Raw genomic sequence first — 18228 nt, forward strand, 5'->3', positions numbered from 1 at the left:
GCATGGAGGATAGAAAGGGGTATATGGCTGTGCATAGGAACTAGCCTACTGTACAAAGGTAATATTTGCATTTATTGCCCTCCCTTTTGCTCCTGGCCTTGCCCTCCAGTGCAGTCCTTGGGATGAAAAGTGTTCCCCATCCCTGGTGTAGATAATGCTGAGCTAGATGGACCAATGGTTCGGCTTGCAACAAGGCAGCTCTCTACATTTCCTTCAAAACAGCAAGACCTCTCTTGTTCCTCTCTGATCACTACACAGAGGTAGATCATTGACAGTGCAAACCTGTTGGTGCCTGCCATTCATCTTGGCCCATCATGGTTCTGTCTCCTTCCTCCACACTGATGAGAGCAGTTCCTTCCATCACTCTTGTTTCAAGAGGTCCCTCTACAGTCAGACAACATGGCAAAATGCATGCATGGCCCTTAAGAAAAATGATTGTGGGAAGTAAGGCAACCATTTTTCATCAGCTAGAGAAGGAACTCTAGGAACAGCACACTATCAAACCCATTTGGGTGTCCTCGAAAGACCCCAGACAATCATTCATTTTCTGACAGGGCTGGCTGCGTCTGAAGGCAAGACTTAGAAAGACAGATTGAATTACCTGCATTTACATTTACACCCAAGATTCTCAGCTCAGAGGAGTCGGGGACTGTTGACCGGCTGGGGCCAATTCATTTGACTACAACTGATGATGGGCAAACTAACTCCAGTCTGATTAGAATTGGATTGATATTTATGAGCTTCTTCAAGAAATACTTGGTTTGTAATATAGCTGAGCATCGTATTGAGAAATTCAATACCAAATGGGCCAATTCAGAATTGGATTGGCATGTACAGGCTTCTTCTGTCCCAAGCAGCTCCTGGCCAGATGTGTGTGTTTTAGCCCAAGTGGGGGCAAGTTCCAGGTACAGATTAGCAGAATGACAAATCGTATCCCACCTTTCGCAGTTCAGGATCCAGCAAGTGACATTGGATCTAGCAGGGGTTAGATTCCAGTGGATGTCAGATTCTAGTGAACATGGTCAAGCAAAGCAGAGGTTAAATTCTTGTGGGATCAGTCAAGACAGAGGATAGGTGCAGGTCAGCAAAGTAGGGCAAAGTAGAGGTTGAGTTTCAAAAAAGGCAGACAAAGCAGTCAGCACCCCGGACAGTTCCAGTTGAGCCACAGATCCAGACAGACTTGTATTGAATGTCACACTAAACCATTGCTTAGTGCAAACATGGGGACTTCCAGGGAGATTGCAGCTTTGCCATTTTGCTGTTGTGCTGTGCTGAGCGCCATGGTTTGTCTTAGCTTGTCATCTGAATCTGGACTCATGGTTCAGCTCTCTCCAGACTAGCCCCAAAGTGTAACCAACAGACGACAGGTGAAGTTGAGAAGGCAGAGAAAGAATAGAAAATTAGAAAGCCCTCTGCTGCCTCATCTAAATGAGTGACAAGCCGCCATCCCCAAGCGAAAATTAATCACTCTTGGCCAACTCCAGGGGGGCATTTTCATTCCTCCACTGAAAGTGATGAGAAAGTCTGGGCCAAAGCATTCAGCCGAGGACTCATTAAAACACAGAGTAGTGGAACGAAACCAAATCAGCTCAACAGGCCAAACGCCTGCTTAAACAGAAACGGGTTTCACTTGGCAGCTGATGTTGAGATCGGCCGACAACTTGTGGCCCTGTGCGCACTTACTTATCAGCAGAAATGTGCAGGGGATTGGGCAGCTGGTTAGGATGAGTTGTTGATGTAGAGGGGAACAGGGAAGCTTGGCAAGATCAGCTCGATCTCATGGGAAGAGGAGCAATAGAAAGTGAATGGAATTTAGTTGTGCAGAGAGAGTGGTGATTTTCTGGGTGCTGGTGTCATTTGTGCAATTGGCTCATGATTCCCTAACCCAGGGATGGGGAATCTGTCGCCCTCCAGATATTGATGGACTCAGCCAGCATGGCCAGTGGTGAGGGAGGATGGGAACTGGGGTCCAATAACATCTGTCAGAGGGCATATTCCCTGTCCTTGCCCTACCCAAATCCGTAAACTTTTGAGTGCTATATGTGGACAAGCTTTTAGACTCCTGGCTCCCCCTGGCCTGGCAGGGGTACGGTCCCATGCCCAGTGTTCAGTTCTGGACAAGGTTTTGCCTTGTAGATGTTTGTATAATCTCTTCTGTTTAGCCCTAGTGCTTGGTTTCTTTGCAGGGCCATCCCATGTAGGAACTAAGTCCTAGTATATTTAGTGGGAATTACTTTGAGCTACGGTGTGCTCAGGGTAGTAGCCTTCTTCTCTGTGCATTTGCCTAATTCCCTTTCAAAGCCATCCTTTGCACAAGTGCTTCTTTTGATGCATTGTGCCTCTGTCCTCCAAAGATGTTCTGTGCTACTAATGAGACCACAACCCATTTTTACAGTAGATTCCCTGGATCCTGGCTACCCAGCTGGAATTTTCACAGCCTGGGGCGACTAAAAATTTGAATGGATCCATTTTACCAATGGAATTAGAATTTTTGAAAGCAAAGCCCTGGATTCTGCTAATAGTGGGATTTTGTTAAAGAGGCTATATTTATTTGTCCATTTGATGGCATTTATTTACTTTGAGTAGTATTCAAGATGTCTCCAAAGTGACTTGCTGGAGCTGAACCATTTTGGTCTGTATCCCTAGCGTGGCTGGGCATTTCCCTCCTTGTTTTCAGTGTATGATCAATCTTTATTGCTTAGTAGCCGTAGGCCATTGCAAATAATACAATAAAATGTCTATTAAGACAGACACAAAACATGAGCAAATGCACTTCCCATTTAAAATAAGGGCAAGGTTAAAGCAAATCCTCTAAATGTCCTGGAATTACTCTTAAATTTAGCTTAAACCAATGAATCACCTTTACAACCCACTGATATTTGATTCGAAGTACTCACTCCAATTTCATTTGCCTGCCATTGCAAAAATGCAGCTTGGTCATACGTTTGTGTGTGTGTGTGTGTGTGTGTGTGTACGTGTACTCTCTCTCCCTCGTCAGATAAGAGGAAAAAATATCATGTCCTGTCTTGACAGCCCACAGCACTGAGACACGTAGTGCAAAAACAGTTTTGTTCTAGAACAGAAATATAGTGGACAGAAGCTGTAAATAACTATCTAAACCTCCATACAACCATTTCCTTGATGGGCAGAGTAAACCTAGAGACCCACCCCAGGCCTTTGCAAAATGTAGAAAATGCAGCAGCAATGGTGACAACACAAAGGCACACAAAAGCAATGATGTGTTGCAAAACAGAAGTGAACTGTTTACACCTGGAGGGAAGCCCAGGATTTGGAGCATGGGATCTTCCTCTTTATCAGCACTCTCCCCAGGGCCGTCTTTAGTTGGCCTCCCAGGAAGCAGCTTCTCCTCCTCTGTCCCTGAGCTGCTTTTATATCTCAGCCCACAGACAGCAGAAAAAGGTCCACTTTTGCCTTAATCCACTCTACAGACTAGACTGCCCACAAGCCACACTTTACACCCTCATTTTGACGCCTCCTGATCTTCTTACCTGCCGGACCTGGGTTTGCTTCAGGAACCCAGGTTCACCCCGTGATTCCCAAAACAAATGATATCCAAGATTTCCTTTTTTTTAAAAAAAAAACCAGTCCAGTTCCTTCACACCATCTACTCTGTAGAGGGCTGGTCCATTGGGGCAAAGGGGGCACTGCCCCACCAAAAGATTCCTTTCTGAGTCTCCTTAAACATTCAGCCCAGAGAAGATCAGCCATCTAGGTTGATGGCCATTTCTGCATCCTCTGGGAGCACAAATACAAAGCAAGCAATTATTTATAGGGGAGGTTGTTGGGTGATGTTTCACAAGCCTCATTCCTGTCTGATTTCTCAGAGGCGCACTGGTGCTCTCTGACTACTTACCTTTCCTAAGCTATCCTTGTTCTCCCTTACAGCTTCTCATTACTACAAATACAAGCAGCAATTCATCTTCCCAGGTAAGTTTCTCAAGAACGGCTGCAGCCTCCCAGGGGCATCTCCTGCACAAAAACCCATCTTCATCTGACACGTGGCCAGTTTTCCCCACACATTCAATTTCATACCCTGTAGAGATGGGAAACTCAACTCAGTTCATGTTTAAAGGCAATTCCATCTGTGTTTTTTTTTTAAATTTGTATCCCACTGTTCATAAAAACACACACACCAAAGCACTGCACAACAACTGTACATAAAACCATGCAATAAAAATGACACGAAAAGATAAAACCAGTCATCCATTAACTTAATTGCTTGCACAGAAAAGCTTTCAGCAGGTATTTAAAAGTTGGAACAGCATCTCGATCAGAGCAGCTTTGGGGATTGGGGGTTATCTTGGTCAAAGGCACACATTTGTGTACATCAGTTATTAGTCAAATTTTAAATTCTAAAACTAAAACAACCGACAAGGAATTTTACATTTGCATTAAGAACATAAAAAGAGCCTCCTCAGTTGAAACTCAGCTAGCCTTTGAAATCCAATTCTCTCCAAATTTCTGGGGCTGTCTCAATCCACCCTGACCAATCCTTCTGAATATTCCCAATTCGGCTTTAGACTCAGCCAAATCTGGTGCACACTCATAGTGATGATTTCATTCTCCTCTACCTCAAAAATGCAACCTATTTTTTTTACATTTATATCACACCTTTTACCTCAAGGAGCTCAAGGCAGAGTACTTGGTTCTCCCCTCCTTGTTTTATCCTCAAAACAACCCTGTGGTGTAGGGTTAGCTGAAAGATAGTCACTGGCTCAAGGTCACCCAAAGTGAGCTTCATGACTGAGTGAGAATTCGAACCATGGTCTTAGTCTGGCACTTTTTTTAACCCTTTTTTGGTCTGGCACTCTAACCACTACACCACACTGGCTCTCTTTTCACATATGCCAGCAGGATGCTTGCTATGCAAACATGTTGTGGGCACTGCTAAGTATGTGAATTGCAAGTGCGATCTTTCCTTGTTGTGAACCAGGTTCCTGTTTTGCTTTCAGATGTGCCCGAGACACCCACCCGAGCGCCCCAAGTCATCCTCCATCCAGTGAATTCTAACCCAATGTGAGTAGTCCTCATGAATTCTTGCTCTTATTCTGAAGCCCACCTCCACTGAGACCTCTCCTTGGAAGAACCTGCCTCTCCCTAGTAGATATTGTAGTAGATCTGGAATCTGAATCTGGAATGCCCTCTTAGGAGAGTCAGATTTACGCTGGGGAGAGGGAAATGAAGAAATCATACAGGAAAGCCAGGGTGGCGGGTGCACACGAATGTCTTTTTAATATGGTGAAGTAATTTCATAAAAACATAGGATTGTAGAGTTTGATGGAATCTTTTCCCCCAGTGTGGAGCTTGAACCCACGATCTTGAGATTAAGAGTCTGATGTTCTTGCCAACTGAGCTGTGTACCAATGGGCTGTTTCCCATGGTGTGCTGATGGAAGGCTCGTTGGAGCAGCAGAGACTTCCTCTAGCCCCCCCTCCCCATGCCTTAGATCTGCCCCAGAGGAGAGAGTCTGTGGTACCATGGGTCTGGCTGCAAACCAGAATGGCGGTGGTTCAAGCCCACCCAGGGACAGCTGTGGGCAGGATTCTTGCATTGAAGGGGTCTATGAGTCTATGAGAAAGTTGAGAGACCCTTTGGGATGTAGCTCAGGGGGCTCTAGGGGAACTGCAAATATTGCCCCCTTTCCCCTTCTGCTGATGCAAGTCTCAGCTGGACCAAAGAGCTTTCTGCCAGTGCAAGAGAGACCATAGGATACAATCCAATCATATAAGGCAGTTTCCCCAACGTGTTTTGATGTTGGCTCTCTCAAAGGAAATCTCTCATGTATTAATCGCTGTGACAAGGAGTGGCTAACATTTTGGCCCAAGGGCTGCATGAATCCTTGACCAAACCTCCTCAGGCCAGTATGGCCAGAAGTGGGTGCAGCCACCGCTCACTCACACACCCAGTCATGTGTACACAGACCCGCTTTCTCAGCGGATCGGTGCAGATCCGCTGAGGAGCAAGCTATCACCCGCTCTCTGCTCCTCAGTTGATCAACCTGACAACCACAGAGGGGGAAACTTGCATCCCCATCAGGGTGCTAGGTTCTGCCCATACCTATTTTTATTTGTTTGTTTTTATCTTTGCCTGTGCTACCACAATCACTGGTGCTTCAGAGAGCCATTAAAAAAAAAATTGCTTGGAGGATCAGTTCAGGCTCCAGGCTTGGAGTTAGCTCCATCTCTGGCTTAGACACATCAGTGTTACCTTACAGTTGCTTTTCGGGAAAACAAGCTATGTCTCTAAGTTATGGTGGGCAATAGCTATGTCTCTATGCTTAGAAAGTGGAGGTAATTTTAACCTGTTTTAGCATTTTAACATTTGTATGTTTTAAAGTATGATTGTGATTTCTTCTTGATTTTATGGTTTTATCTTTTGCATACCACTTTGAGTCTGTGTGTGGCTGCTTTTTATAAAAAAGCAATACATTGTTCTGGGCAAGAGCTACCGTATTTACTCAAGTCTAATGTGCTATTGAAACTAATGAGCACCTCAATTTTCAGAACCATGAAACCAAAAAAAAAAAAAAAAAGAGCATTTGCTGGGGAGTGTAAATGTGCCATCAAATCTAATGCACACCTTAATTTTTGCAACGTAATTTGGCCCCAAAATGGTGAGCATTAGATTCGGGTAAATATGGTATATATCTAAGTTGTGCTGGGCAAGAGGTGCTTCTCTCAGTTGCGCTGCCTGGGAAAGAGCTGTGCGTCTACATTGTGCTGTGCAAATTTCACTTTCTGGTAAAACAGAGGCTGCTGACTTCACCTTCATGCTTGCTTATGGTGAATGTGAAGGGCTGTAGAAAGAAAGGAAACAGAGCTGTCACTTGTTAAGGAAGGATCACCACTGAAAGGACAAAAGACAGGAGAACAATATGGGTTTCGAACTAATAAGGTGCACACCCGTACAAGATTCTCACTCATCAGAACTGTGAAGGGGAAGCTGCAGGTGGACAGAATGGAGCTGGGAGAAAATGAGCCGGGAGCAGAGAGAGTTTCAAAACGGGCAGGCAGACTTCTTGTCAGATCTAGTTTGTTTTTTTCCCACTAGAACCCCATGATCTACCAGCCACAGTCAGGTGCCAGAGACATCCAGGCAGAATGAAAGAATAGGTGCCTCTGATCACATCCTGAGCTCAGAGATTTGTTTCTAGTGACTAGGAGTGGTAGGATCTGTCAATCTTAGTTCTTATTTTCCCAATCTTAACTTCACTTCTCCACATTTCTGCAGAAATTTGCCTTTAAAAAACCCCAAAACAACAACCTTTCAACAATTCAGTGTGCATTTCTCCTAACAGACACATTTTTGCAAGGAGTTTTGGCTGAGGCTCATGCACTTTTGCAAACATTTTCTCCTGATATAATGCCTGTTTCGTATGTTATTTTTGCTAATATATTCATTTTTATGCACATATCCACTTCATATGTGCATTTCTGTAAACTTTGGTTGGTTGTAAAACTGTGTCATGAAATTTGGGTAAGCCTGAATTTTGAAGGAGGCTGTGTTTCATATTATTTTGAAAAGGGAAAATTTGAAAGATATTGTGCTTTAAATTCAAACTGAATCAGATTTCTTCCCCATCCCTACATAATTTAACTGGCCTCACAGTACTTTCACACAAGAAGAACACGCCTGATTAGCTTTTTTCATTTTAGCCCCCTAAATTAGGCAGGAAGAGTTACTATGCTCTTGTTGCTCTCAAAAACTTCAGGGTCATAATCCATTTGCTGTTCTGTTGCAAATGACCCCGAGATCTCCATCCCCTGCCTGTTCACCCTCTGGCTAGTGGTGGCTTGTTCCCATGGGGGCTGACTGGAAAGGCAGAAGGCAAGGAGGCCAACAGTAGGTGGCGACAGAGCCCATGGCAGGGAGAGCCACCCAGACTTCCTCCCTGCTGAGTTCTACAAGGACAAAACTCAGACCAAGGAAGGGGAATCTGACAGCCAGGGCTGCCCAGTCAGAAGGAGGGTGGCAGGCAGGCTGACTGACTGACTGAGGCATGGAGAAAGGGAAAAGTTTTTTGCCCCTCTCTCGCAAGAGCAGAACTTGTCGACATTCAATGAAACCAAATGTTGCAAGATTCAGGGCAGAGAAAAGAAAGTACTTCTTCACACATCACATATTTAAACTGTGGAACTCCCTCCCGCAGGTGGCAGTGATGGCTACCAACTCGGATGGCTTAATAATAATAATAATAATAATAATAATAATAATAATAATAATTTATTTATACCCCATCTGGCTGGGTTTCCCCAGCCGCTCTGGGCGGCTTCCAACAGAATATTAAAATACAATGGTCTGTTAAAGATTAAAAGCTTCCCTAAACAGTGCTGCCTTCAGATGTCTTCTAAAAGTCTGGTAGTTGTTTTTCTCTTTGACATCTGGTGGGAGGGCATTCCACAGGGTGGGTGCCACTACCGAGAAGGCCCTCTGCCCCATTCCCTGTAACTTGGCTTCTTGCAGGGAGGGAACCGCCAGAAGGCCCTTGGCACTGGACCTCAGTGTCCGGGCAGAACGATGGAGGTGGAGACGCTCCTTTAAAAGAGGATTGGACAAAATCATGAAAGAGAGGGCTATTGATGGATGCTAGCCATGAAGACTATGCTCTGCCCCCAGGTGCTGGAAACTGCAAGAGGGGAGACTGTTGTTCTTTTGCTCGAATCCTGCTTGCTGGTTTCCCACAATGGGAATCTGCTTGGCCACTGTGAGAGCAGGAGGCTGGACTAGATGGGCTGTTGGCCTGACCAAGCAGACTCTTCCTATGCCCTTATGGCAGGGCAGTGTCCACTTGCCCCCCCAATACCCCTGTTTTAAAACATTAGTAATTATTTGGTCTGGGACGCGGGTGGTGCTGTGGGTTAAACCACAGAGCCTAGGACTTGCCAATCAGAAGGTCAGCGGCTCGAATCCCTGCAACGGGGTGAGCTCCTGTTGCTCGGTCCCTGCTCCTGCCAACCTAGCAGTTCGAAAGCACGTCAAAGTGCAAGTAGATAAATAGGTACCGCTCCGGTGGGAAGGTAAATGGCGTTTCCGTGCGCTGCTCTGGTTCACCAGAAGCGGCTTAGTCATGCTGGCCACATGACCCGGAAGCTGTACGGCGGCTCCCTAGGCCAATAAAGCGAGATGAGCACCGCAACCCCAGAGTCGGTCACGACTGGACCCAGTGGTCAGGGGTCCCTTTACCTTTACTAATTATTTGGTAGGAAGAGCCTATAGGTCCATCACAGCCGACTGAAGTTGGGGTGCAGCAGTTTGTGAATGTGTGCTGTTTTCTTAGCAGGAGAAGCTAGAAAGATTTGCCTGGTACAAGGCAGCTTCCTATATTCCAGTTGGAAATCTGGACATGCGCTTCTGCTTTCCTCTGCATTATGTGCTCATGGATGGATGAATCAGTCCTAAGAAGAGCCTTGCTGGATCAGGCCAAAGTGGGGCCCATTTAGCCCAGTTCTCACCACCAGAGGCCCCAATGGGAAGCCCGAAGGCAGAACCCGAGTGCAACAGCGCCCTCCCCCTCTTGAAATTTACAGCAAGTGGTTCCTGCCACTTTTGTCTTTGTTTACTCATGCATCCATCTGGCTCCATTCCTATGTTAATCTGCAGGCTTTTTTTTTTTTTTTGAAATAAAGAAATAAAGAAAAGTACAGAAATTGGCACTAAAGTACACATTTAAAATGCATTTTAAGCTTACAGCAATTTTGGGGCAGGGGAACAACTCACGCGATTAAAACGTTTTCATATGCAAAAACAAATTCAGATCCAATACAGATGCAGACAACTCAAAGCGTTGTTGAAAAGCGAAGGCAAAGAAAAAGACAGGAGAGGAGGTGCCTGTTTGGTGTATAAGGGGAGGGAGTTCCAAAGGCCCAGTTGTTCTGTTGCACAGAATGGATTTCCTGATGAGATGCTACCCACAGGAGACCCTCTACTGCAGAACTCGGTGACCGGCTGGGTATGTAAAGGGAGAGACAATATTTTATATATTCTCCCTCCACTGCCAGAGGCATTCTGCCTCTGAGTGCTGTGGCGCTTATGTCTTGCTTGCAGGCTTTCCACGGGCATCTGGATGGCCACTGTCAGAAGAGGATGCTGGAATAGATGGATCATTGGGCTGATCCAGCAGGCTCTTGTTATGTTCTTATAACCTGGTTCCAAGTTCTATCAGGCTTTGAACCTCAGAACCAATGCCTCAAACATCCACAATGCTATTAAAAGCGAAGAAGTTAGATTTATACACTGCCCTTCATCATAAGATCTCAGGGTGGTTCACAGAATAAAATACACGACAGAAAGGATAATGAATATGTGCAATAAAACAATCAACACTGAAATATAAGTCTCCATAATTAAAATATGCAATGGAACACATCTCCTGTGTCAGTTCTCTGTGCCTTTGAGTCCCACACGGGGATGTACGGACTCCATCCTTTGCTTAAATACAGTAATGATAAAGGGCTGAGAAACAGATCCACGGAGCCCCTGGTTTTGGCCGCTGCTCGTAACTTGATAAGCTTGTGTTGGATTGCAAAGGTCAAAGCGAAGGGAACGCAGAGCAGGGGACAGCGCTCGTGATGCGGGAAGCGACCGGCCTGCCAGTCCCACTGGGAAGGCTTCTTCTCCCAGGCTTTTAGGCAGGAGTAATTGACTTCTCTGCGAGGCTCGAGATCTCAGAGTGGCAGCTGTTTGTGCGCAGCAGATTAAAGAATCCTCCGCTGCTCTAACTCGGGGCTTACAAACGAATTGCCAAAGTCGGCTCCCGCTTTTAAAAATTAATGTCTCTCCTCTCCCTCCTTCCTGCCTCCCCCCCCCCCGCTCTGCCCCACAAACTTACTGAAGGCAATTCAGTTTTTGCAGGTGTTTGTGTAAAGTTGCAGGCAAATGACTCCCAGAAGGCTTTGCTCTCGCTTGCTCTCCCTGCTGAGAAACCCTTGACAGGAAAGGGTCCTGTTTGTGATGGCTGCCGCACCTGAGCTGAAGACAACGGCGTTTCTCCTTACAGGGAGGCTCAGCCTCTGCTTAGTTTTTGAAATTTCAACCAAGTCTCAGCTAGGGACGGGCAAATAGGTCAATTTTGGTTCTTTTCCATTTCCCAGTCTCCAGTTCTCCACGTTTCCTTTCCTGTTTGTGATTCCTTTCTTTTCTAAATCCCCATGAATATTCATCAGCATTCTAGTAGGAATTTGTCCTAACGTACCCAATTTTGTATGCAGTTTTGCCTAATACTGCATATTTTTGCAAAGCGATTTCCCCTAACATAATGCACTTTTATATGTTGTATTCACTATCGCATGATAATTATCATTTACCAGCCCTTCACCCTACCATCCCAGGGCAGGTTACAACATTCAAGCACAATATTAAAAACAGTTCGAAACAACTTACAACCACAAAAATAAGGTGGGTCTTAGAAACCTAAAGCTCAAGGACCAAATGTCAGGGTAAAGAGTTGCATCTTTAGCATTCTCCAGAAGCTATATAGTGAAGTTCTCACAGTGAGGGAACTGCCAGAAGGCCCTTGGAGCTGGACCTCCGAGCAACAGTGGACACACTCCTGAACTGGGAGCTATGGGGTAACTCTTGCTCTGAGGTGACTCTGTAGATCGATGTCATCTAACCAGCCCTGCAAACAAATCAGGATGAATGTTCAGTGAATAGTTTCTCCCTGGAACCTCTCACCATCAGTCTTTATTGGTCTAAGAAGACAATCTCTGGGCTCTAAATTCACTCCTCTCTGTTGCATCATTAAAAGGTGCCCTCTCTGTTCATCTGAAATACGAAATGGAGAGAGTTGGACTGGGAGGAGAAATAATGCTAGGTGAGGAGCTTTGTGCTGCCAGCGCCTCGGCTATTACTACAATCTCTGGCTCCAGGCCTGGGGGAGATTAGCTGGCAATCAATGAAAACACAGGTGAAAAATGGAATCGGCAACTAGGTGTATTCCCTAGGAGTGAAGCCAAGTGGCTCATACCACTTGTTTGCAATAATTTGAAGATCCCTCCGAACTAAACAGGACTCCGGAGACATGACTGAGGAATCAACATCAGAAATGGCCTCAGCGTGATTCTTAGGGGGCTCAAAAGGGATGTTCTTCCCTCCAAGCCAGTGTCAATTTTGTGGCTAACTTTGCCTGCTTCTTAGTACATCGCATTTGGAGACTCTTGCAAAATTCTCCTCATCTGCATTTTGTCATTCCTAAATTGCCTGATTTTGTCTCTGCAGTGAAGTGCACTGTCAGGAATGCACCATGCCCCCCCCCTTTAAAACAGCAGCAATGACACCATTTAAAATATAAATAAAAATGCATTTGCTGTTCGCAGGAGTGACACCAAAGGAAGGGTAGAGGTAAGATGCTAGTTTTGGGACACATCAAGGGCAAATGATCTTCAGTTTTGGGAAGTTCAACTCAGCCTTCCCTCTAATGGCAAATGTGGGTGGTTAACTGCCAATCAGTTTGAAAGCAAAATGGGCTTTCAAAAACAAGGCAGTGGTTTCAATATGAGGTACCCAAAAGTAATAGGGGTGTATAAAATTATGCATGGGGTAGAGAAAGTGGATAGGGAAAAGATGGTCTTCCTCTCTCATAATACTATCTTTCAGGGACATCTAATGAAAATGGACATTGGAAGATTCAGGATAGACAAAATAAAGCTCTTTATGCAGTTCATACTTAAACTATGGAACTCCCTCCCACAAGACAGGACCTGGCCTTCATTACATTATTGGACAAAGGTGATAATGTGTCTCAGGCCACATTCTACATTGAAAGCACTAGGTTACCTCTTCTACAATCCTGGTTTCCTCCAAAGAATCCTGGGAGCTATAGTTTTGTGATTGGTGCTGAGAATTGTTAGGAGGCCTCTTTTTGCTTCCTGGAGCTACAGTTCCTAGAGTTCCCTGGGAAGAAGGATTGAAGGTTAAACCACTGTGAAAACTAGTTCTGAGAGGGCAATGGGGGCCTCCAAACAACTTTTGGTGCCCTTAACAAACTGCAACTCCCAGAATCCTTTGGGGGAAAGCCACAACTGTTTAAAAGTGGCATCATAGTGCTTTGAATGTATGGTGCAAATGTGGCTTCTGTGCATAGAGAGAGGTGTTTCATTCTGCCGGAAGTCCTTGAGATAAAAATGTCCTTCGTCCACAGACACCCCATCTGTCATTACGGCAAACAATTTGCTTGTCAATCAATCAACCATACCTATATAAATTGTTGCATATCTTCCCATTGTTGCACCAGTCATCAGTATGGCTGGCTCGGTCAAACAATCATTTCATTTCAGATGAAAACCCTCATCACAGACATGTCATATTTCAGAAAACTAGTGGCCTTTCTGTTAGTGGGGGTGGGGAGCGTGCAGAGGGAAGAAAAATTATGAGATAAGCCCCAACCTCATATTGGGTCTGGCCTCCCATCAAACTGATTCACAAGAAATGACTCTTTGGCCTGCAGATCTATTTATATTTTCACTGTGCTTCAAACGTATTGTTGCTGTTCGGCAAAATTAACTGTGCTTCGTTGATGACATGCATTATAACACAGGGATAATTTCGTCTATAAGGTTGTTTGGTTGGTGTTTCCTCCCTTCTTCGTATTATAAGCCTTTGAGCAGTGACCCATTCGATTGTTTGAAGGGCGTAAGAAGAGAACAGCATCCCATAATTCTTTTTACGTGACTTGCTGTAGTAACTGCAGCCCTTTGTTCATTTGCAAAGGGAGGCAATCTCCCGCGACCCTTCTCCAGCCCCCCATTCAAGAAAATTCGGGGGGAGCTTAATGACTCTTGCCATGGAGACCAAGGTCCCATCTGCATTGTACATTTAAAGCAGGATCATCTCCTCACAACTTTCAGCACCCTTAATAAATTATAGCTCCCAGGATTCTTTGGGAGAAGGCATGACTGTTTAAACTTGTATGATGCTGCATTCAATGTATGGTGGTGCAGATGCAGCCTCAGTTAGACATCCTTCAGTCTTGTTGACATCAGCAGGGCAAGTTAGTTACTCATGACAAATTTGGTCCCATTGATTTTCAAGTGGGAATAATTCAGCCCTTAGAGCATCTGTTTTGCATGCAGAATGTCCAAGGCTCAACCCCCTAGCATCTTCAAGTTGGACTGGGAATGTCCCCTGCTTGGAGACCCACTGATGGTCAGTGTTGACAATGCTGAGCTGGATGGACCTTCTGTAGAAGGTAGCTTTACCTGTGCTCCTGGCGCTTCTGACTTTCAAGTCTTAATAATTTGCAACATTTGGTTTTCTCTGCAGCCTGGAAGGAAACCCATTACTTCAAATTGAAGTGGAACCAACCTCTGAGGTAAGATGCACACAAGGATCTGGTGACCACCCCGTGGCCTCAATTCAGGGGTCCTGAATCAGGGTGACCCACCCCACCCTGAATTGATCCCAAAGTAGCTTGAGGGCAAGGCTTATTATTATTTTTTACCTAATTAAACATACAGCATCACCTCTCCCACCTCCACTCCTGACCGAGAGCAGGGGGCTTAATTCTGCAGGTGTGCCTTTGTAAAGGAGAGCCTTGCAGCAGGCAGAATCGGCATCTGTGCTGAACAGCTGTTCAGCAGAGGTGCTGATGCTGCTTCTTTGCAAGCATCTTCTCTTCCGAAGGAAAGCCTTGCAGCAGGCAGAATCGGTACCTGTGTTCCGCACAGGCACCGATCCTGCTCCTTTGCAAGTGGCTGCTCTCCCAAGAAGTCGCTTGTGAAGGAGCACCCTGCACCACACAGGAAGGAGAATCATGTGGTGGGCTCCCCCCTATTCCTGGGAGTCAGGGGCCTTTTGTGGGTTTTCCCCACCCAATGCCTGCCTCTCCTTCCAGCTTGATGCTCTGCCCACTGACAGTCACAAAATGCTCTGGGCCATCTTACCTGACCTGTAGTGATCTGTGGTTGTCTATCACCAACACATTTGACACCGAAGCCCATCTTAAGAGAGTAGAATCATAGAGTTGAAAGGGACCCCATGGATCATCTAGTCCAACCCCCTGCAATGCAGGAATTTGACCCATATGGGGATCAAATCCATGACCTTGGTGTTATATGCCTGCTTTTTCAGGGCTTGTCGGGTATCCATAGCTTGAGGGCTAGCTGATGCTGTGTTGGAGTGTTTGATATCCTAGATAAATAAAACAGGTGTGGGAAACCCTTTGGCCCTCCAGATGTTGCTTGTCTGCATCTCTCGTCAGCCCCATAGATCATGAGCAATGGCAATGGAGGATGGGAGTTCAACAACAGCTGGCAGGCCAAAGGTTCCTCATAGCTGCTTTAAAACATCATTGGGTGGCCTCCAGCTTGTGGGCGTAATCAGGCCCACCAGAGCCGCACATTTGGCCCTTGTGGCTGTTTTGGTCAAGCCATGCCCATATTTCCTACAACCGATGTTGTATGGGACAGCTGGCATAGGGCAGGTAAAAACAAGGCTGGTCCAAAAAAGGGGTTTCAGGCACCACCAGTCCACTGATTTGTGCCACCTGTAAATCCCTGTGCACAGCTTTTTCCAGGCCCTACAATCAGCTGATTGCCAGAGTTTTGAAGTGACGCACACACATGGGATGAAAGTGGGTCACCTGACATCATTGTGCCATCAGGTGATTGAGAAGTAAATGGCGTCCCCGTACAGGGACGATGGATATCACCTCCACTTGCACTAAAACAAATCTCTCTTGTTTTCCCCGCCCCCAGAATGAACAGGGAAACGACGAAGAATCGGAGGACGATTTCGAGGAGATGAACCTCTCGCTCCTCTCTGCCCGCAACTTCCCCCGCAAGGCCAGCCAGACCAGCATCTTCCTCCAGGAGTGGGACATCCCCTTTGAGCAGCTGGAGATTGGCGAGTTGATTGGAAAGGGCCGCTTCGGGCAGGTCTTTCACGGCCGCTGGCACGGCGAGGTGGCCATCCGACTGATTGACATTGAGCGCGACAACGAGGACCAGCTGAAAGCCTTCAAGAGGGAAGTGATGGCATACAGGCAGACGCGGCACGAGAATGTGGTGCTGTTCATGGGGGCTTGCATGAGCCCTCCCCACCTGGCTATCATCACCAGGTAAGCCGTATCACTTAAGTTCCACCTTAGGGATGGGAGGAAGCAGCAATTCCCACCCCGTCCTGGATTCCTTGCAATCAGCGTTGTTTCCATTCTGCTGCAGTTTGGCTTCTGCTAAAACCTGCACTGTTCTTCTTGCTGTCTGCTATGGCTGATCATTAATTACGTGATTAATTTTGATGCATTCCAGTGAAAGGGAAATGTCAAAGAGCGGCTGGGGAAACCCAGATGGGCTGGGTACAAATAATAAAATTATTAAAAATTATTATTATTATTATTATTATTATTATTATTATTATTATTATTATTAACAATGCAGTAAATCATATAATAATTTGGATAACATTTGTGGGCTAAAATAACAGTCATAGCAAATACCAGTTACATTCACTGTTGTTGTGCAGCAGATTGCACGACAAGGATCAGCTGCTGCGCTAGAGAATGGAAAAACTGGCTGTGCGAGAGAAAACAGAAAGATTGTTGCGCAACATACTTCACAACCAGCTGTTGCACAACTAGCTCTCCCTCGCAGCAATGGATTCCTTTGTTGCACAATCTCTTGTGCTAGCGGACAGGAAATGTTGAATAAAGCCCCAAATGTGGAAATTTCAGGGAAGCAGACTTTGGCTAAGCATCAGGAGCCACTTCCTGGTAGGATACTGGCAACGTCACTAGGAGAAGCTAACCTGTGGAATTCACTGCCAGTCATATCTCATGTCCGCTTCAGGTTACGTCTTTTCAAGTTGCATCCCGTGGCAACCCGGAAGTACCGGAATGGTTACTTCCAGGTTTCGCCGCTTGTGCATGCACAGAAGCACTAAATCTCACTTTGTGCATTCGCAGAAGCACTAAATCATGCTGTGCGTGTGTGCAGATGTGGCACCTCTGGATACAAATGCTTTGAGTTGCGGACATGCCTCCGGGATGGATTACGTCCGCAACTCGAGGTTCCACTGTACAGTGACATCCATGGATGGCTTTAAAAGAGGGCTTGACAAATTCATGGAGGATAAGGCTATCAGTGTTTACTCACCACAATGGTGAGTAGTAATGCTTCTGAATGCCAGTTACTGGAAATCACAGGAGGGGAGAGGGCTTTTGTGCTTGGGTCCCGCTTATGAGATCCCATTGGGGTATCTAGTAGGCCATGGTGGGAACCGAATGCTGGACTAGATGGGGCATTGGCCTGATCCAGCAGGCCTCTTCTTGCATTCTCATCCATAGGGCTATGATGGATTTTAAAGGGATGAATCGAGCAAATTCAGAGATGATAAAATGATCAATGGTTACTGCTCATGATGGCTATATGTCACCTCTGCATCCAGAAGCAGCATATAACAGGAGCCCAGGGAGCGTGCCAGCCATTGGATCAACTTCTGAGCTTGCTAGCCATTGCCATTTGTGCTGGTAACCCATGCCTTGCTTGTGTACTGTACTGATTTTAATGTTAATGTTTCAAGCAGAAAACAAAATCCTGGTCCAAGTACTGCAGCCAGTATAGGCCAGGACATTGCACCCCCTAACCCCCCAAATGCCCCCACAACACCTGGGCTCTCCCTCCCTGAACATGGTTCACCTGTCACAGGGATGGAGACTTTGCATGCCTTTAGATAAACAGATGGTTCCAGATAACCTGCAAGACTGCAGGATGTGCCTCTCCAAAGGAAGGCGTCTGTGCAAAGGTTGCCCCGACTTCCCACCTGTCCAACACCAGAGAGTGCAAAACTGCATTTAAAACACCCCCCTTTAGTGTGTTCACATCAAATTGCGAGTTCTCTCTCGGCTAAGAGGCGCTGCTTTTCCGCGTGGAAATCCGCAAAGCACATCCAAGGTCTTATTCTTGACAGCTTGATGAGCCAGCTACGCTACGACTGTGTGCTTGATGCCTTAATCTTGGTCTGCAGGGTTTCCTGCTCGGCTCTCTGTCAGTTCCCAGCCTCCTTTCTAAGGTCAAAGGGCAACATGACTGGATTGCCCTCAGTCTAATCGGGACATTCTCAGGCCACAATCACTGAGTGTTTATCTTCTTCAGCTGGGAGCTGGTCTTCCTCCCGAGGCTTCTAGCTCAGCTCATTAAATCGATATGTGAAACGTTTCTATTTGTGCCTGCTGTTTTCATGAGCTGTGGTGTGAGGTGCACAGGACATCCTGTA

General features: G+C 46.0%; 1 protein-coding gene across 2 annotated transcripts in view; it reads left to right on the forward strand.

The window, feature by feature from the left end:
• The window catches only part of KSR2 (kinase suppressor of ras 2), a gene marked incomplete at its 3' end in the record, with an annotated part of 188118 nt that overhangs the window by 122423 nt on the left and 47467 nt on the right, over positions 1–18228 (forward strand). For both annotated transcript variants that reach the window (XM_079956588.1, XM_079956587.1), the window contains 4 exons: positions 3907–3948; positions 4974–5037; positions 14281–14329; positions 15714–16075. In XM_079956588.1, coding sequence (XP_079812714.1) covers positions 3907–3948; positions 4974–5037; positions 14281–14329; positions 15714–16075 — 517 coding nt within the window. The remainder of the gene's footprint in view (positions 1–3906; positions 3949–4973; positions 5038–14280; positions 14330–15713; positions 16076–18228) is intronic.

Source organism: Podarcis cretensis (assembly GCF_951804945.1).
Source record: "Podarcis cretensis genome assembly, chromosome: 16".
Lineage (NCBI taxonomy): Eukaryota > Metazoa > Chordata > Lepidosauria > Squamata > Lacertidae > Podarcis > Podarcis cretensis.